General features: G+C 39.8%; 1 protein-coding gene across 1 annotated transcript in view; it reads left to right on the forward strand.

Annotated features, from left to right (window-relative positions):
• Nucleotides 1-21,511, forward strand: part of RXFP2 (relaxin family peptide receptor 2) — a 212,646-nt gene that overhangs the window by 167,896 nt on the left and 23,239 nt on the right. The window contains exons 7-13 of the mRNA XM_003913736.5: nt 546-617; nt 9,467-9,538; nt 10,165-10,236; nt 12,570-12,641; nt 13,704-13,775; nt 16,908-16,979; nt 17,897-17,968. Of these exons, the coding sequence (XP_003913785.5) occupies nt 546-617; nt 9,467-9,538; nt 10,165-10,236; nt 12,570-12,641; nt 13,704-13,775; nt 16,908-16,979; nt 17,897-17,968 (504 nt within the window). The remainder of the gene's footprint in view (nt 1-545; nt 618-9,466; nt 9,539-10,164; nt 10,237-12,569; nt 12,642-13,703; nt 13,776-16,907; nt 16,980-17,896; nt 17,969-21,511) is intronic.

Genomic DNA, 21,511 nt, shown 5'->3' on the forward strand with positions numbered 1-21,511 from the left:
CTATTGTGCTTGTGCTGAAATGTTTTTGTTTTTAAAAAAGGAAGCACGCTTACTTATTCTATGCCATTTTTAACATTGGTAATCTATCCAAGACTGCAAAGATATAAAAGATCCATGAAGCTAGCAGATATGTTATATCATGCAAAATTTTCTGTACTTTGCATAAAGTAATTGAAAGCCTCAGGAATTTGCATTCATGTCATCATTTGGGCATGCAAGAGTGGGTTGGGATCTTTGGTTGGTTTTTGGTTTGGTTTGGTTTGTTAATGCACCCAGAGAGTAAAAACAAAGAAGTTAAATCACCGTGGACTTTCCAGTCTGCTATACTAACTAGATACATTTGTCAAATATTTACAAACCACTTTATTTTGCTTTATAAACTTCTCATTCCCTTCCATAAAAAATTTTTAGTTATTGTCATGTTCAAATATGGATTAGTATAATGGACATCATCAAATATTCTTTTCCCAAGCATGCGGCTTCTAGGGAAGAGTTGGGTTGGTCATAAAAATCCATAATGAAGTTTGCTTTACATGTTATTTTAGGTCTCTTAAGAAAAACAAAATCCACAGTCTTCCAGATAAAGTTTTCATCAAATACACAAAACTTAAAAAGATGTAAGTAGCCATTAATAGCATATTTATTTTTAAAAAAATCCTTTTGCTTGTATAAGATGTTTTTGATCTAAAAATAAAATAAAATATCAAGCTTTTTATCATTACATTTATGTTTCTAAATGTAATTAAGATTAGAAAATAAAACATTTAAAAGTATGTTATCTTTCCATTTCATAATTTAAAGGAGCTGAACCCATTTTATTTAAAGTTTTTCAGATAATTAACTTGGAGTCGAGGTAAAACATCTCAATAGGAAAATACACAGTTCCATTATTTTCCTCAAGATATTGGGAAAATGACATTGCACATTCAGAGGCACTTTTTCACTTGAAAAAAAGAGTGACAGCATAAACAAGAACAATCAGATCATTTCAAATACATAATGATAGGGTACAGACATCCCCCAGGGTGTTAGGAGTGAAAACACGGGAGTTGTGCAATCAGTGATATTAACATATCTGAGGAAAGAAAATGCCAAAAAATAGGACATGATCAGCAGAGAAGGCATTCTGTGACAAAGAAGGGCCAATATGCTTCCAGAATCATCCAAGAAAGAAAACCGTGAACTGTGAAATATAATCCCTAGAGATGATCTCTCTTGGAGGGTAGGATACACCACAATTTTCATAAACAATTCCTTTGCTTTGATTCCCTACTAACCAAGCAACCTTAGGATGATGAATTTAATTTCCCAACGTCTTCATTTTAAAGTATTTGAAAAGCTGCATGGCATAGAGAATAAAAGCATTCCTGTAAGTGGGATGGGATGCTTTCTATTCACATTTATAAATCGAGAATATTCAGGTTCGTATATCAGTCATTTGTAAGTTGGATCGGTGTCTGTCAATCCCTCTGGGCCAGTCGCTCTGGGGCGCTGGAGGGGCTACACCTGCTGAGATGATCATTAGACTAGATAACAAAATTAGCAAGAGAATGCTGTACACTCTGCAAGCCCCCTTGGCGGCACCATCATCTTACTGTGTTATCCTTCAGTATCCAGCATAGAGGAGAAAAGTTTCTAGAAATGTGAAATTTGTGAAAATCCAGGAATAAAAATTATCTGAATCTTTGTTGATACTGGGCACACACATTTGGTTTGAAATACCATCAAGGATTTTGTGTTCCTGAATTTAGGTACAGATTTCCTCATACAAGAAAAGAAGTAGCTAATGGAAGTCCATGAGGTAGAACCTTGTGTGAATATCAATACTCAATCATACCTGGGTTTGACTGTGGCCTCTGTAAAGCCCAGCTGCTCTCAGACCTGTTGCTTCATCCTAAAGTATGTGGGTATGTGGTCATGTCATTGTCACACTAGAGTAGCTATGCATTGACTCTGCATGTCCAGATTCCTCTAGAGAGGAAATTCTAACCACACTCTTCCTAGCCTTCCAATAAATCCCTAAAATCACAACCTGTTCATTAGATGAATCAATATTGTCTTTGCACTGCCTGAATAACACATATGGGAGGAAAAATAGCACTAGCAGAAAGGAAGGGAAGAGATTTTTTGTTTCAGAATTCTTGTTTCATAGCAATTGAAATTCTATTTTCTAGAGTCATAGAAGTTTTAAGAATTTCTAATTAAATCTTTTCATTATACACGAAGTAACTAAAGTCTGCAATGGTTAAATGACTCACCTAAGATCTACAACTAGTAAGTGGAAGACTCAGAATTACAGCCAATGTCTTCTGATGTCCAAAGTAGTGCTTACTTTACCATAACAAGAAACCTTAAGAAGGAAAGAAATTGTTCTAGCATTCAACTGAATTTCTACCAGCACAGACTGTCCCACCCCATGTAGAATTCCCTTGTATATGTTTTGCCTCCTAATTTTGGGCAAGCTGACTTCTGGGGAGGGGGCGGGGTCACCAGAGGCTCAAGCAGGAGGGTTAAAATTAAGACTTCTCAGGCCATGTCCTTCCGCGGTCTATTAACCCATAACTGTGTTCTATGCCAGTATCTCCCTCTGTGGTCCCAGTCCCTGCTAGCCCACTGAAGAGAAGAATATAGAAACAATTTAATAATTCAGGTCCATAATTTTCCAAGTGAAAAAAGATAGAGATTAAACTTTATTGCCAAGATTAGCTAGCAATTTCTCCAAGTAAATGTTTAATTCTACTTTGTCAGAGAAAACAGGCACCACATCATAACCTGAATATCACCTGACAGGGCTTCTCCCCATGCAAGCTGCTATTTGATCGTTTGCAGGCATTAATTTTCCCAGAGACTAATCGAAAAGAGGTTATGAGACTCTCATCAATAAACATTCATCAAGTGTTTATTATATGTAAGATAAAGCCCAGGGGGATAAAACACAATTGCTTACAGTCATCTACCACTTTTTAAAGTTTACAAAGAATTCCAATATTTGGAATTTTCATCCCCAGAGTCTGTGAGGTAGGGCAGACACCGTTACAGCAGTTTCAGGAATCAGGAAAGCCACTTGGGAAGAGAGGTTGTTTGCCCAAAGTCAGTCAGCTGACAAGTAGTAGAGACTGGCCTCAAACCCAAACCTTCTGACCATGCTCCTTTGGAAGCCCACCCACATAGTCCAGGCTCAGAATGTGTTATTATCAATGAAACCACCCAGTAAGTAAACTTTGATTTGAAAATAACTCAAGTTCTTTATACTCAAATATCCTAGAGCAGCTCATAAGCTTAACAATGCTTTCTTAAATCTCCTTTCCTCCCCATCCCCTTTACCCACATTCCTCAACTCCTCCTGCTCTTTTCCAAACTTCCAGAAAAATAACCCCAGCAGCAGTCCTACTTCTTGTCCCTCCTGTCCATCTACTCTTACCTTCTTCTTCCCAATCCTCATACAATGACCCAAATAACAAATGTGGCAAATACCAAACTATCCCCAGGAAAGGATGTCAGGGGGAGGAAGAAACCAGGTGGGCCTCAGTCAGAACTCTTGGTATCCGGTAGAAGGAGAGCAGCAGCTAGCAAGATCCACATATTCATTTACTCCTGTGATGAATATTTATTGACACCTACAAGGTGCTAGGCACCAAGGATACAGCATGAACAACACCGATGAAAAGCCACAGATGAAATTAAGCTTGTGGAGCTTAATTTCCAATCAAGAAAGATAGTCAATAAACAAAGTTTAAAATATACAATTTGTTAGGTGGTGGTGAGGGCTAAAAATAAACCAGAAAGAGGATTAGAAGGTGCTGGGGAAATGGAATTTCAAACAATTCACTAATAACTTTGTCCACATTACCACTGCTCAAGGTGCCTCTAAAGCTCCCCAAGAGACTGCTCAGAACACATCTAATCGGTCTTCTACATGTGTCTACAGATATTTAAGACTAGCTGTCATCACCCTCCACCACACCACAAACCTCTTCCCTAAGTATCCTCAGTTCTTTAAATTCCTCCCCAAAGGACATAGTTTCAAATCTGTTCATCATTCTGGTCACAATAATCTGCGTATGTTTGCCTACATTTGTCTTGATGGGTGACATCTAGAATAAATATACTGTTATCACTGTAACATGACCGAGGCAAACGGGGAAGAATATTGCTCTTTTGATGATTTCTTGATACTCTTAACTCCTACTGATCTATAATGTCTAATCCTATGCCCCATGTGTTGCTGCTAAGTGATGTGTGTGCTACATCCTGTACTCATGCACTTAGTATTTGAGAGGTAGTTGTGGGTGCTTAAATATATCCCTAGTCAGTTTCATCCTGTTAGAATCAGCTTTTCTTACCAGAGAGTGAAGGTCTTTTTGTGTTTTCCATCATAGTCATTACTCCTCTCATAATCATGTCATCTGCAAATAAGATTAACTACGTTCACCCAGGTCATGGAGTAAAATATTGAAGAGAACAGCACCAAATTGTCTTTCTATATTCCTTCATCACCATCCTTCAGATAAGAATATGTATCATTCTTTCTTTTGTCTATAAAAAATTATAAAACTGCTTGATCAGTGCCCAGCAGACATGTAACAATGTTTATCACATAGTTTTGCACAGTCTTTCAAAGAAGAAAATGAAGTTGGTCTATCATGTGGTTTCTTGTGAACTGTCCTGGTCACTTTCTCTTTGAGGCATAGACAAAGCAGCATCATATTCACCTGTTCTATGATGTTCCCAGGACCAGCATTGAGCTCATCCAACCACAGCTTGTGAAACCAACTTCTTACCTTTTTGAGAACTTAAGACTACATCTGCCATCTTTTACTTTCCAGCTGCTCATCCTTTCTCTGGATTCCTCAGCAATTGACCATAATTTGATATTCTCATTTTTTGGCATTTCTCAATTTCTAGGAGAAAATTTCCAAATTTCCAAGCTTTAATTAATTTTGATTAACACCTTCTACCATCTTGGGCTTTCACTGAGCTGCCTGCCATATAGCCTTTCCATTTCTTCAATCCTGAGACCATCTTCTTTGATCCAGAAGACAGGAACGAAGTAGGAGTTGAGAAATAAGCAGTTGTTCCTTTTACATTATCTCATAACATTATAAAACAGGTTCCAGGAGGCAAACTGAGACTTTCCTTAAGACTTTCTTGCTTCTACAATAAAACTAGATACACATTTTTATTGCCACAGTATTCTCTACTGTTTGAGTTTTGCACATGACTCGGGTCAACTACAATTCTATTTTCATGAAGCCCTCACTTTCCCTCTTGAAGGAATAACTCTCTGACCACCATACGCTCCTCACGGGCTGGACGGCCCTCCTGGTTCTCTCTTAGTCTACTGAGGCCTGTGTTGTAGCATACCTGGTAAGAAACCCACAAGGATTAATGAGTATTTGCTGAGTGAACGATGGGTAGGACTAACATGTAGAACTAAAGAGAAGGTGGGGAGCATCTTCACCAGGGAAAAGAAAGAAACATAAGTAGAAACGTCCAAAGGATGTTGAGAAGAGAGTGAACAGGCAGTTTGCCTAAAGGAAAGGCATCCCCGCAGCAGATGATGGAGCATATGCCGGAGAGGTCACTGAATCATCATGATTGTATGCCAGCTAAGACATCTGAATTTTATTCTGTTTCAGCAGAGAACAGACATGCACAAATATGTGTTTTAGACTGTATTGAGCTAATAAAGTTAATCTGCATATTTAACAGATTATATCCTATGACAGGGGTATCCCCAGACCCTGAACCACGGACAGGTACCAGTCTGTGGCGTGTTAGGAACTGGGCTGCACAGCAGGAGGTGAGTGGCGGGCGAGCAAGCAAAGCTGAGCTCTGCCTCCTCCTGTCACATCAGCAGTGGCATTAGATTCTCACAGGAGTGTGAACACTATTGTGAACTGCACATGCAAGGGATCTAGGTTGTACACTCTTTAAGAGAATTTAATGATAAATGTAATGCACTTGAATCATCCTGAAACCATACCCACTCCCCATCCATAGAAAAATTGGCTAGGCATGGTGGCTTATACCTATAATCCTAGCACTTTGGGAGGCCAAGGCAGGTGGATCAGTTGAGGTCAGAAGTTTGAGACCAGCCTGGCCAACATGGTGAACGTCTCTACTAAAAATACAACAAAAGCATTAGCCGGGCGTGGTGGTGTGTGTCTGTAGTCCCAGCTACTCAAGAGGGTGAGGCAGGAGAATCGCTTGAACCCAAAAAGTCCAGGTTGCAATGAGCCGAGATCTCATCACAGCGCTCCAGCCTGGGCGACAGAGCATAATTCTGTCTTAAAAGCAAAAAAAAAAAAGAAAAAAGAAAAAGAAAAATTGTCTTCTACGAAACCGGTCCCTGGTGCCAGAAAGGTTGGGGACTGTTGTCCTGCGAGATCCCCAAATTTAATGTCAAGTCAGTCTCCTGTCTGGAATACTCTGAATATTCACAGTGGAGTTGAGGTCATTTAGGCATCCAAAAAAAACCCAAAAAACAAAAAAACCGAATTCCTAAATCAGAATTAAATCTTAATTGCCAGATGAATAAGTGTTGCTTAACTGATCTGAATGCTTTTACTATTGATCAGTTTATTCATTTTAATAATCTTTTAAAATGTCAGGCCTTTCTAAATTGGGGGTGGATGCAGTTTCAAATGACCTTTCAGAGAAATAAAATACAATTTGTGGGATTGACTATAATACTTTATCACTGCTACCATGGAAACAAACAGCAGTTCTCCTCCTTATTGTAACAAAAACCTTTTATAAATTAGGAATTCCTTCTTAATCTGGGTTCTTGTTAAATACAATCACTGGCAACAAAACGAAATTCAAGGTGTCTGCCTGGCTCTTGAATACAAAATGGCACATTCAAAAATAGCCTATAAACATGCATGTCATTAAAGCATTTATTTGCTTTAGTTTTGGGTACATAAATTCCTGGCATTTCTGCTTGAAAAGTCCTGACAGCTGAAACAGCAGGAATTCATGAACCTGTAAGTTATTCTTAGAAAAGGCATTCAGTGTAAAGTATATTAAATGGGCTCATATCTCAGCTCTGAATAAAAAGAGGGCACCACTTGCCAAGTTGTCATGTTTCCAGATATCCCCTCACATTCTTTAAGCTACTATTCTGCAAAGAAGACAGCAGAGACTAGAGGATGGAGTTCAAGTTCAGCAGCCTAAGTCTGAGACATGGAATGTGGGAGGGACTACAGTTCTCTATGGGGTGGCAGCCAGCCAACTAAATAGAAGATGAGAAGCTCTTCATTATGTAAGAGTTTGAGTTTTAAGTGATGTCAGTGAAGGGAGATAGGTTGTACACATCAGATGAGTTGTGTGGATCATTGGTTTTACTCTTTCTTTCCCTCGACTTATAAGAAAAAAGCATAAGGTCAAATTCACAATTTGCAACTGCACTCATCTCTTCAAGATGTGACAACATGTAGGTAAAACATACATTCCATTTTTGAATTTATCATCCTGAATAAAATGTGAATAGCATTAGTTAAGTAGTGAATCGTATATTTAAGAGAAACTTCAATATACCTACAATACAGTATTTTGTTCTTTTTCTATTTTCATTTGCTACTGTAACATAATTCATATTAACTTTCATTGCATCAGTCTCAAGGCTCTAAAAATGCTAAAACAGATATTGATCTGTGTGAGTTCATCCTATTCATAGCAGAATCTTAAACCAAAAGCAGAATGTATGCTGCTCTGTGAAGCATCTCCCCACAGATATGGTACAGGGAATGGGGGTTAAGATGGCACAAGGTCACACTGGGTTTCAAGTTTACTTTGCAGGATTGAAATTGATGCTCTGCATATTACCACGGATGTAATGCTCTGCAGTGCCAACCCTTTGCACATGGAGGAACACAGGGAAAATGACAATGTTTGTAAAGTACTTGGGGTGAAGGAAGTGTTTGCTGATAGCTGGAAGCCTGCCCTGGCTTTTTTTTTTTTTTTCCTTTCCAATAACCTTTATTTACTTTCATTTTCTTTTTTTTTAATTGAAGTTAAATATATATAATTTACTATCTTTACCATTTTTAAGTGTACAGTTTAGTGGTAGTAAATATTCATTTGTTCCCCTTCATCTCCCCTCTTCCTGGCCTCTGGTAACCGCTCCGATCTTGGCTTTACCTGGCTCTCTTGGGGTCTGAGAGAGTCACTATCCTGGCACTCTTTTTTTTTTGAGACGGAGTCTCGCTCTGTGGCCCAGGCTGGAGTGCAGTGGTGCGATCTCAGCTCACTGCAAGCTCCGCCTCCCGGGTTCACGCCATTCTCCTGCCTCAGCCTCCCGAGTAGCAGGGACTACAGGCGCCCGCCACCTCGCCTGGCTAGTTTTTTTGTATTTTTTAGTAGAGACGGGGTTTCACCATGTTAACCAGGATGGTCTCGATCTCCTGACCTCGTGATCCGCCTGCCTAGGCCTCCCAAAGTGCTGGGATTACAGGCTTGAGCCACCGCGCCCAGCCATCCTGGCACTCTTATAACACAATCGTGACTCAGAGGCAAAGGCTGGGAGCTCTGCTAGGAAATAATCATGGTATAATAAAATTCACAGTATAGCCAGATGTCAAATGAGCATGTGATCTACAAATAGTTTTGCAGTAGACTATCATAGCAATGAAACAGCATTTTGTAATAGTTTAGGAAGCAATTCAAACCAAAATAAGAGAAATGGAAGCCATTCAAAAGACTACGTAACAATTTGTTACTATTAGTGTAGGTATTGCCTGACCCTGAGAGCCTTCAGAGAATAGGAATACAGAGCTAACTTCCCATTGTACAATGAAGACAGCAAATGGAAATTATTTACTTAGATACTCCTGACAGTGCAATTACTGAATCAATACTGTATTGTTAAGTTGCTTCAGAGGTTAAGTCAGTGCTGATCCTGTGACTTGAAATTGGCATACCTGCCCTGGTTCAACTACTGATGTCCTTTGATATTCTGAGTACCTAACTTGCCTTGTCCTTCTCACTTTGCATCATGAAATAGAAAAGAATTAAAACTTGCCCTCTCCTTTATTCACGGGAATAGAATAAAGATAAATGGGGAGTTAAAGGTGCATCTCTGTGCACAAAGAGGAAGAAAGTCCAGCAGTGAGAGGCTGGCTAGTCTCACAAGGCCAGAAACTCCCGCCCGTCAGAACAGGATGGTCACCGTAGTTCCAGTTTGCCAAAACAAGACTAGATCCTCCGCAGACACATCGCACTGGAGTTCAGTGGTATGAATCAGAAATGCCTCAATCTCATTGCACGAGTACTATGAGAAAAGCATTGGCTAGTTCATAGCCATTTCTCACTGACAACATCTCCCCAACATGAGAATAGGACTTTGTACTTTATAAGGCAATTTCATAGTTGTCTTCAGGTAAAGAAAGTGGAGAACATGTTCAACAACCTAATATAGTCCATAAACCATAATCACCTGACTCTCCTATCTTATTCCTACCAGATTTCTTCAGCGTAATTGCATTAGACACATATCCAGGAAAGCATTTTTTGGATTATATAATCTACAAATATTGTGAGTAACTTCTTTCTCATATTGTAGGTATAATTTTAAGTAAAGACTAAAAGGATAGAACGGTACTTTTTCAAGCCTCAACTTGATCGTAGGGAAATGGGAAGAATAGGTTATCACAAAGTACTGAGATTAGTTACTACACTGAAAGAATTATTAAAAGATTCCTACCTTTACCAGAAGACATATAAAGGTTCTCCTTAAGCTTGTCTTCTCTAGCTTGGGTCGCTTCCGCAATATTTTAACATTTTATTTCTTTTCTAACTCTTGATAACTTGCTATGTATTTTCTCAAAATGCTAGTCTACCAAGGATGTCACCAAAAAGGACAAAAGCAAAAATTGCCCCACATACTTAGTTATTATACCCTTACAATCTAACATGATGTAATATCCCAAAATATTTTAGGACCACTTTCTCTGCCCCGGCCCTGGTGTTGCACACACTGGGCTTGTGGTTATCTGTACCTTCTGGATACCCCTTGAATTTGCCCCCTCTGCTCATTCAGCCGAGTGCTTTCAGACACAGATGTCCATATTCATAATCATCATCAGTGACTCCTATTCTAATTATATGTGACTAAAATGGGGTGTTGAGTTTGCCTAATTAACTCACCCATGCTCTTTGTAGATATCTCAACCACAACCGCATCACAACTCTCAGACCTGGAATATTCAAAGACTTACATCAGCTAACTTGGCTGTAAGTACTCTAATTCTTCTTTCTCCATAAAGGATCCTAGTCTTGATGATATACAACAGTGCTCATATTGTTTCCACTGTTTGACATATCTTATTTTTATACTTACTTTTCTGATTATCATATAATCTGCAGAACTTTACCCAGGCAATTCAATGTCATGTCAAGTAGTGGTTATGTGAAAAGAAAGCTGGCCAAGCTTCTGTAGGAGGCCTTCTGAGCTCTGCAGTAGGCTTGCTAAGTCATCCATCCATCCAGTGCTCACCAAGAGCAGGAATCCTCAACCTCAGGACTACTGACATTTTTGCTCACTTAATGCTTGTTTTGGGGAAGGGTAGGGTGGAAGGTCAGAGTATGTCCTGTGCATTTTAGTATGCTAAGCACCATCTGTGGCCTCTACCCACTAGATGCCTGTAGTATACCCCTTCTTCCAAGAGTTGTGACAACTAAAAATGTTTCCAGACATTGCTGAATGTCCCTTGGGAGGAAAAATTGACCTCTGCTGACAACCACTGTACTGAAAATAAGCAAGTTAAGAACTTGTTCTGCTTTCCAGAGCATTCAGAGGGAAGTCTGAAAACATGATAGCTTGTGGTATTTCACCACTTTTCAGACTTAGCCACCAGCTCCATTCCAAGAAACCTCACGTCAGATGTCTGTGCTTTCACCAGGAAAATACACAAGGGGCGGTTAGAAGGTTTTCTGTATTGTTTGCCCATTTTCTGCAGGTTGGCCTGGTCTAGTGGAAAAAGCCAGGGCCTCAGCTTCATCCAGGCCCTTCTGTGTGCCTTGCCCTTAGTCCCATGCTTAGTCTTCCAGGCAACTTTTCTTTTGTCTTTTCTTTTCTTTCTTTTCTTTTCTTTTCTCTCTTTCTCTCTCTCTTTCTTTCTCACCCTTAGCCCCATGCTTAGTCTTCCAGGCTTTCCTTCCTTCCTTCCTTCTTTCCTTCCTTCCTCTTTCTTCTTTCTTTCTTTCTTTTTTTTTTTTTTTCTTTTTTCTGGTGTTTTATTAATTAGGATTTTAATAGCAACTTCTCACACTTGTTAGCATTAAAATTCACTTGAACATATATGATTAAAAGAACATATAAAATCTGAAGACTATTCTAGATCAAATCAACATATGATACTGTGTAAGAAATTATACTTTTTTGGTATATTGAATCTTTCTTTCTTTCTTTTCTTGCTTGCTTGCTTGCTTGCCTTCCTTCTTTCCTTCCTTCCTTCTTTCCTTTTTTTTTTTTTTTTGAGACAAGGTGTCACTCTGTCATGCAGGCTGGAGTGCACTGGTACAATCTTGACTCACTGCAGCCTCAATATCCAGGACTCAAGCAATCCTCCCACCTCAGCCTCCTGAGTAGTTGGAACTCCACGTGTGAGCCACTATACCCAGCTAATGTTTTGCATTTTTAGTGGAGACAGGGTGGGTCTCACCATGTTGCCCAGGATGGTCTCCAGCTCCTGAGCTCAAGCGATCTGCCTGCCTCATACTCTCAGTGTTAAGATTATAGGCATGAACCACCGTGCCCAGCCCAGGCAACTTTCTTAATTTTCCTAGACCTCTTTATTTTCATCTGTAAACTATAATTCCTTTTCAAGAGGGATGTTGTGAGGATTATATCACATAACAGTTCCACAGGCAAAGCTCCTGGCATATAGTAGGTGCTTAATGTGTCTCCCTTCTCCCAATCCTGCCCTCACCAGCCACTGCAAGTAAGAGGAAACACAAACTGGCTTCACAGGCAACAAGAGGAAGAGAGGCCTATTTCCCCTTACTCTCATTTCTTCTACAAAATACAGTTTAAAACAGTGGTTTGAATATGCAAATAGTTTCACTCTTTCACCTAGAAAGCTCCTTATGGATAGCATGACATCCATCCATTGATTTATACACACCTTATTTAATACATCAGTTTAACACCATGAGACCAAAGAACCCTCTGTGATTTCCTAAAAATTATATTTTTGTTCATCCTTCAGCTCAATCAGTAGGTTAGAGCATTTATGGGGCCAAATGCATTCAATACACAGAGTTTGTGCCAGACCCAGGTACCCAGAGGTGACAGATACAACCTGGGTTGTTAAGTCCAGCAGGAGGTGGAGGCAGCAGGGAGAAAACAAAACAATCAGGATCCAACTTGATAAGTGGGATGGAAGCCTTAGGAATTTGGAGGAAAGAGTTGCTCCAACCACAGAGGGAAGGAAAAGCTCTCAGGGAAGGGACAGGTGAGCCAAGTACGGAAGCACACAAAGGAGTAAGCCAGGTATTGAGGGGAGGCAGGTTTTATTTCACAAATGTCTCTAATATTGGAAATGTTTCTTGATACATTTTATCAGAATTCTAGATGACAATCCAATAACCAGAATTTCACAGCGCTTGTTTACGGGATTAAATTCCTTGTTTTTCCTGTAAGTATTCATCAACCTTTCAATATGTCTATCGATACATTGCAATGACATCTAGCACTAGCTTACAAAAAGAACTTTTAACAAAATCAAGCCCACAAAAATTTTTATTAGTCAAAACTTCTCCTGTGTTCCCAGCCACAGTTATTGTTAATATAACACTTTCTAGCCATGGCTCAAAGGGAAGAGCTGACCAGACTACGATGAATATTTTAAGCCTACTAGTTGATTTTTCTATCCCCTTTAATTTCCTTTAGTACTAAGGCATGTTTTTATTTGCAGTGGTTGACCAAAGGTAGTATTAATTTTCATATCCTAACTACTTTTAGATTTTCTTAGAATCTCCCAGGAGTTCATTTCCAACTCCGCTTTTAATGGAGGAAAACGTGCCTTTGCCCAGCAAGACTCACTGAAACTTTCAAAATCTTTGTCCTACCAAGAGAGCTGTTCTCACAATAATATTTTCACTGTTTATTAATACACTGGAATGATTTATCAGCAGGGGATTATTATGTTCCTTTACAACTGATCATATAACATCATTATTTTTCCATTTGTCAAAAGGAATCACAATATCATAAATTAATCGTGCAGCTTAACATGCTCATGAGTTGTTTTCTTTCCCCAAATTCCCCTTACTGTTACTTCTCCAATTTAATGCAGTTTCCAATGTGGCCCTTTAATATTATAAATGATTAATGATGCCCTTAAGAAGAAACTTTGGATGTATGGCCCTGAAGTTTACAACCTGACGTTTACAAGGAAAATTGCCATGAACTTCAAAATTATTACCCAATATATACTTTTGTTTCATCTCATAAAATTAAACTGTGTAACATCTGTTCTTAGGATATGTATCATACTTATGCATTCATAGTTTCTTTGACAACATCTGCTCCCTAATGTTTGCCATACACATATTTTAAAGACCATTTTGAAATAGCTATATATGTTCTTTATCATATTAATTTTAGCATGCAAGTTTTGAAATTTTAAAATAATAAAAAGACTGTCCTAAAAGTGTCATATCATTTTATTTCTAATTAATATTTTCTTTGTGTAAAGGTCTATGGTTAATAACTACTTAGAAGCTCTTCCCAAGCAGATGTGTGCCCAAATGCCTCAACTCAACTGGGTGTGAGTATTTATTTAGGAATTAATTTGTTATTTGCCCTGATTAAGGAAACTAGCCATAAAGTTAATTCAAGGTTACCTAGAAAGTCTATCTATAATTTCTTTCCCAAACCAAAATCTGATCATATAACCTTCCCAGTTTCAAAATTATTTGAGGGTTCCCAAAGGGTGAGGGTAAAGTTTGACCTTCCCTTTGAGCATCCAAGACCTTCATTTTCCATTCCTTACCCCATCTAGATGCTGTCCCTGACCCTCCTATGCATGTATCAAACTACTGCTCCTACAGTCAATTCCCTAAGCATATTGTTCCTTGGACTTAAAAAGTCTTGCTCCCTTATTCTTTTGGATAACTTAAACATTTCCTTCAAAAGACAACTTAAACATCACCTCCAGGAAGCCATTCCTGACACACAAACCAATTTCAGCAGCCGCCTATGTACTGCCACCCATTGCATCATGTACAAAACTCCACCACACAGACCATTTTCTACACCTCATCCCTATCTCAGGGTACTATCACCATATAGTCATTGGGTTTATGTCTTTTTTTTTTTTTTTTTTTTTTTTTTTTTTTTTTTTTTTTTTTCCTTGGCTGGAGTGCAGTGGTGCGATCTCAGCTCACTGCAAGCTCTGTCTCCTGGGAACAAGTGATTCTCCTGCCCCAGCCTCCCAAGTAGCTGGGATTACAGGCGTGCACCACAAGGCCTGGCTAATTTTTATGTTTTTAGTAGAGATGGGGTTTCACCATATTGGCCAGGCTGGTCTTCAACCCCTGACCTCAGGTGATCCACCTGCCTCGGTGCTTATGTCTTCTGTACTGTTCCATAAATTCTGGGAAGGCAGAAACCTATCATGTGATTTCCTACCCCAGCATCAGGACAATGACAAGCACATAATAGGTGCTCAATAAGCCTTTGTTAGAATGGATGTACTAAACCATTTTTACTCCTTATTAGCTTTTAACCAATACCCGTTTAAAACATTCATTTAATTTACGTCATAGCTTCACCACCATTACCCACCATTCCCTGCCACATACACCTTCACAGTCTTCTGCAGCAACCAGGATTGTCATGTCCATTGCTTTCCTGTTCTGTGAAAATGTTAATGGTACCACTGCTGGAACTCTTCTCAGTCAAATCATGGAACTCAAGACCCACAAGATGATAAAGTTTTAGTACTTCAGCTTTTGATCCTATCTGAACTAACTTCAAAATCTCTTGTTACAATACTATTAGGTAGTGTTGTGTTTATTTTCTAATGTTTATTTTTATGTATTTATTTAAATACATGCTGTCAAAAGGCTTCTAAAACAATAGAGGTCTCACATAAGTGTGCCACTATTAAAAATGGAGATAATGACCTGAACACCATGAGAATAAGAACAAGTGAAAAGAAAATACTTAGAAACTAAACAAGTGCATATACACAATGGGAAACACACAGGAAAGAGTAAAGGTAGCAGACAAATATCAGGGGCTCAGCATGCTCTCCCTCCCCAAAAGGGGCATCAGTCAGCAGCAGGTGAGGAACCAGCCTCAGAGCTCAGGGTTCCTGAGACACTCATTTTCACAATGGGCTCCCACAAACACATGGGAAAAAATAGACACGCAATAAAAACACATAGGTAGCAAGACGGCCTGATTGCAACTGATGGCCTTTCAACACAGAGGGTAGGAAGCTGAGAGGCCAGACAGGAAGAAAGGCCAGACAGGAGAAAACCCGTTCTGGGGAGGGTTTTCCTCTTCGCTTACTTGCTATCAAGTTGGACAATTGCTCCCACAACCCCAAAGTGTCCTACTTCTGAGATCATGAAAAACATTTTTCCATTCTATGTCACAATATTTGGATTTTTAGGAGAGTACGGTGTTTGTTATTTTTAATCACAGTATATTGTGTGAAAAAATGTACATCTCAAGTTCCTATACAAATCTCCAAGATAGTTTTAAAATGGGATTTTCTTAAAATGACAAAGGGATTGGTGATTTTAGTGTGACTATGAGAAAAGTTCAGAAGCAGAAAAGTAGCTATTGCCATATTTGGGGAAGACTGTAAGGAGCTGACTATGAAGAGAAATCAGGAGACTTGGCAGAAAAATGGGCTGTTTCTTAGTCCTCCGCATTGCTTGAAACAGGAATATCACAGTGTTGCGAAGGGCACTGTCCGAGTATGTGGGATGCCACTGACCTGCAGAATTACCTGGCAGAATGAAATCTCCCCAGCAGTGCTTGTCAAATGTCAGCATGCATCGTAAACAACGAGCGGACATGCTGAGACACAGACGGCTGGACTTCAGTGCTAGAGTTTCTGATTCAGTCGGTCTAGGGCAAGAATCTGCATTTCTAGCAAGTTCCAGGCAGCGCTGAGGCTGCGTCCATGCCATTTTGAGCAGTGTTGCCCTTGGCATTAGCCTCCTTGAGGAATCGCAGAAAGAGCCTGCACTTTGGCATCACACAGATCAGGATTCGCATCCTGACTCTGGTGTTCAGTATGTACAGGATAACTTTGGCCTGAGATTCTCCTTCAGCAAAACAGAGACAAAAACGTCTACCCGATGTTGGAGGGAATGTGAGGATGTAATGATCAATGACGCCACACACGGTAGTTAAGTGTCTAGGCTTTAGATTCTGACAGATCTGGGCTGGGTCATTTCTACCACTTACTAGCTGTGTGGTCAGAAGGAAAGTAAATCACCAAGAGCCTCGGATTTCTCTTATGTTAAATGGGGGGTAATAACAGCAATTTGGCAGGAGTGCTGTGTGATGCATGTAGAACAGCACCTGGCACCATAAAAGCCCAATCAATGGTAGTTTATGATGGGTTGGGCAATATTATAATTAATAGCATAGTGTTCAGCACAGAAAGACACCCACTAAATGTTAGGCTGCCCTTTCCTCAATTTTATTAACATTAGTTGGAAGGGGGAAAGAAGTATAATATTAGTTATGCTTGCAATATTAGTACTAACCTTGCAATACTATAATATTAGTAATAACCTTGCAATAATTAGGAGGAAAGCATAGTAACAACTGGAATGAAGTAAAAATAAACTTGAGAACTGTTTTAAAAAGTATCTCTAAGCAAATGATTTGTACAAAAAAAAAATTAAAATTATCTTTCCTCCATGACTTCCAGGGATTTGGAAGGCAATCGAATAAAGTATCTCACAAATTCTACGTTTCTGTCGTGCAATTCGCTCACAGTGCTGTAAGTATACAATGGACTTCACTAAATGAGGGTAAACCCTATATATTTGGAAGTAAAAAAGAAAACATTGACAAAGAATTTTAAAGTAGCATTTTGTTTACAGCCTTGGTCTGACACTGCAGTGCTAGAAAATGTACACACCGATTTATTGATTTGGATGTTGGGGCTGAGCCTCAAGTTAAGGTGCCCACCCTTTAGGGACATCATGTGACTTCCTTATTTCTGTGCACCTTCTCAGCTGAACTGGGACCTGAAAGTTCCAGTTTCCTAACCCCGTGGTCACCAAGGAAGGGAAATAATGTATGTGAAAGTGGTTAGCTGTACAATGATTAGCCAATGACCCTTAGCATTTGATGTCTTTCTCCCTAAAGAAAAAAAAAAATCATAATTTCACCTAAAAGGAAAAACATCGAAAGCATTCTGATTGGCCAAAGATTCAGCCTCATGATTCTGATCGCTGTTTCTGTTTTTATGGGGCAGGAAGGCAGATGGTTTGGTCAATCAGTTCATTCGTGCTGGAAAGCTTTGAAACATGAGTGTTTTGGTTTTGTTTTAATGGTAGTTTTCCACATTTAGTAAGCACTTAGTAATGTTTGTTGATTGGATGGGTGATTGGAAAAAAGAATGGAAAAGGAAAATTAAAAGAGACATTTTCTAAAATAATTAGATCCAAACAAAGTGCAGCTTTCTAGACCGCACTCAGGACCTCAAATTGCTCGTGACAGCACTTCCTGAAGAGAACATGGGGATGTCCACGGTGAGAAAGTCCCGCTTTAGGTTCCACTCTAAAAGACGCCTCCCTTGAAGACTTCAAAGGAGGCTTATACAATTCTGCCTGGATCAGTGGCCTCTCCCAATGAGAACTGATTACTACAGCAGACGCAAACCCACATGCTGATTCTCGCCATGTCTTACAGGTTTCTGCCTAGAAATCAAATTGGTTTTGTTCCAGAGAAGACATTTTCTTCATTAAAAAATTTAGGAGAACTGTAAGTAGCGTCGTCTACTAGGAAAATATGATTGCTTCTTCCGAGATTATAAATTTAAATGACTAGTGAGACTGCTTTGCCACTAGTAGCAATCAAAATCCTGTAGACTATTGGATATTAAAAATCAATTAAGAAAACCAACATTATCCTGAAGTCCAAAGCACATTCAAATCAGACAGTGGGCTTAATACGGATTTAGCCTACCCTAGTTACTCTACTTTTCTTTGGGTGATTTCTTACTTATGTGTGTTTGGGACTAAATGAGTTTTCCATGGCTTCTTAAACATAGGGATCATTTCTTTCTACTGGCTGGAGTATAGTTAATTCCCAATAAATGTTTGATAATGAATAACTGACTAACTGAAATAATATTAATTCATTATAACTGAACAAAGGAACAAAGATGCTTACTACTCCTTGAGAAATTATGACTTATATAGCAGGTGAAGCAAATCCCAATGTTGAGAATGAGGGTTAGGCTCACTGAAAAATATTCAGAGAGCTCATGTGAATTTTTTCTGTTCAAATATTTGTTTTATGGATCTAAGCCTTTTAAAATCATTTATCTTGCTATTAACTCATTGCTCCCCACATAATTGTGTATCAATGGAAGTTAAAATTAAGTCTCTTACAATGCACATAGCAGTGATTAGGATAGAAAACTCATGTTTCTGATTGAGGCCTTAAAATGGAAATTAGTTTCTGAATTAACCTTTCCCCATTCTTTACACACTATTTTGAAATCCAGAAAGGACTGGAGAAAATAACTCAATAGCAGTAATCTAAAAATAACTCATGAATAATTAAGGTAACTCAATGTAATTAATGAGAATCATAAATCAAATCCACACATATTTATGAAGTGCCTGGTATGTGCAAGGTACTGCGTTAGAACTGAAAGAACTGAAAGTATGGTCATTTTATGGCAAAAACGTAAAGGCATCTCACCTGGAAAAGACTTCCTCCCAGGGCATTCCTGCCCAGGCTGTGGAGGGTGACTGTGGACTTGGGTTGCACGGTGGGGTGGAGGAATAACCCAGTACAAACAGAGGGGTTTGTTGTTTGTTTGTTTGTTTTGTTTTGTTTTGAGATGGAGTTTTTTGCTCTTGTCGCCTAGGCTGGAGTGCAATAGTGCGATCTCCACTCACTGCAACCTCTGCCTCGTGGGTTCAAGTGATCCTCCTGCCTCAGCCTCCTGAGTAGCTGAGATTCCAGGCACCCGCCACCACGCCTGGCTAATTTGTTATTTTTTATTTTTGTATTTTTAGTAAAGACAGGGTTTCACCATGTTGGCCAGGCTGGTCTTGAACTCCTAGCCTCAAGTGATCCACCTGCCTTGGCCTCCCAAAGTGTTAGGATTACAAGCGTGAGCCACCATGCCTGACCCAGACGGGTATTTTATATATAAACTTAAGGAAACAGTGGTACAGAGCCCATATTTTTAAACTTTTTCTAACCCTCTTCTCATCCTACATATAGGCAGAGGCACAGCAAAAATAAGAGCCCACTTCAGAGATGCCAGCTTGCTATTAAGATCTATAGCGATCCATTGCAATTCACTTAGCCTCAGAAAGCTAAAAGAAATTCAGAGGCTGGTAGGCTTAACTTGAACAAGGCATTCATATGTCTTGAGTTTACAAATGTTAAATAATTTTACTGTGCCTTCATGACAACAAACCCATAAGGGAGGAATAAGCACAAGTACTTGAGGCCCCTGAAGTCCTTTCCTCCAAAAGAGTGTGCTTTATTTTTCTGGGTAACCCTTTGAAAGGCATCTTCTAGGTGTATGAGATCATCATCATATTGCTTTATTGTCAGGCTCTCTCTGGCCTGGGCGCACCTGTGGTCTCCCTTCTGGGCTGTGATCTAGGTGTGCTCCTCTCATCTGGAGGACCAGATGAGACATCTCACTTGGCAGGACCTCAGACTTTGGTGTCATGACAGCACCTCAAAAGCAACCCGTTTGAAACAAAACAAACAAGAGACCCCGACCCGATGGCCATCTTCTTCACCTGGACTTGCCATCTCAGTGCCTCCTTCCTGGCAGCCAGGGTTGAAGACCATTCCATTTCCCTCCAGCTTTCTCTTAACACGTGTTCAGCCAGACCCTGAGCCCTGCCGCTGACCCCCTCAACCCTCATTTGCTCTCACCTGGTCCATCTAGAAGTTCCTGCCTGGTCTTCCTCCCCTAACTCCCGGGTCTTGTTGCCTGTCTTTCATGCTTCTGACAGAATAATCATTCCATAACCCGGAGCAAATGATGCCATTGCCCTAGTTAATGTTCTCACTCCTTGTTGCTTGGCATTTAGCAAAGTCCTTGACACAATTCTCAAACATTAATGTGCCGAAGAATCACATGGGATGTTGGCTTGTTACTCGGCTCCCTCCCAGAAAGTCCGATGTGATAGCTCTGGGGTGGGCCCTGGCGATGTGCTCTTTTTATAAGCATCCTTGGGGACTTGGATGCTTGGACTGTACTGTGAAAACTACTGCCTTGAAGTGCATGCATGGCCTTCCCATCTTTTTTTTTTTTTTTTTTTTGAGACGGAGTCTCGCTCTGTCGCCCAGGCTGGAGTGCAGTGGCCGGATCTCAGCTCACTGCAAGCTCCGCCTCCCGGGTTCACGCCATTCTCCTGCCTCAGCCTCCCGAGTAGCTGGGACTACAGGCAACCGCCACTTCGCCCGGCTAGTTTTTTTTGGTATTTTTTAGTAGAGACGGGGTTTCACCGTGTTAGCCAGGATGGTCTTGATCTCCTGACCTCGTGATCCACCCGTCTCGGCCTCCCAAAGTGCTGGGATTACAGGCTTGAGCCACCGCGCCCGGCCTGGCCTTCCCATCTTGTCTCCACGCACTCTCCATGACGTCCTCTACCTCTCCCTACATCTTCCATCCTCTACTCATGTTGGATCACTTCCTGACTCCTGAAAGTGTCACTGAATTCCAAGCATCTGTGCTTCAGATCATTTTTTACACCCACCTGAGAAGGTGTTCTTGTTTTACCCCACCTAAAATCATCAAGCTTTCTTCAAACATTTCCTAATGTCCCAGGCCAAGATCGATGACTCTTTCCTCTATGTTTTCTCTGCACCTCTATAACAGCACCTGTTTGATTCTTTCCTTGTTTTTATCTAGTTGCTACTCTAAATGGAAGCTTTTTTACAGAAAGAGCTAAGTCGTAGTTATCTGTAACTCCCACATATACATCAGCAGTTCCAGAATACCAAAAGAGATCATTTTTGTTTGACTCTTAGGCAACTGTATATCTGTTTTATCTTTAACATCTTCTCTGGCTCAGAAAAATACTCTGGACTCTTAAAGATTCATTTCTTCTGATTTTAACAGGTCTCTTTTCCACATTTTATAGAGTCACTTAGGATTCTGTCTGGATTGGACAATCCTATTATATTTAATTCTAAACTCGCAATTTCTTCTGCAAAAATAGTCCTGTATAAGAACATATTAAAAGTGTGTGAACTTACTCTAGATTATCTGGGCAGATGCTGAGTGGACAATATTGTCTTGGTTGGAATGCAAAATAAATT

The sequence above is a fragment of the Papio anubis genome, chromosome 15 (genome assembly GCF_008728515.1).
Source record: "Papio anubis isolate 15944 chromosome 15, Panubis1.0, whole genome shotgun sequence".
Taxonomy (NCBI): domain Eukaryota; kingdom Metazoa; phylum Chordata; class Mammalia; order Primates; family Cercopithecidae; genus Papio; species Papio anubis.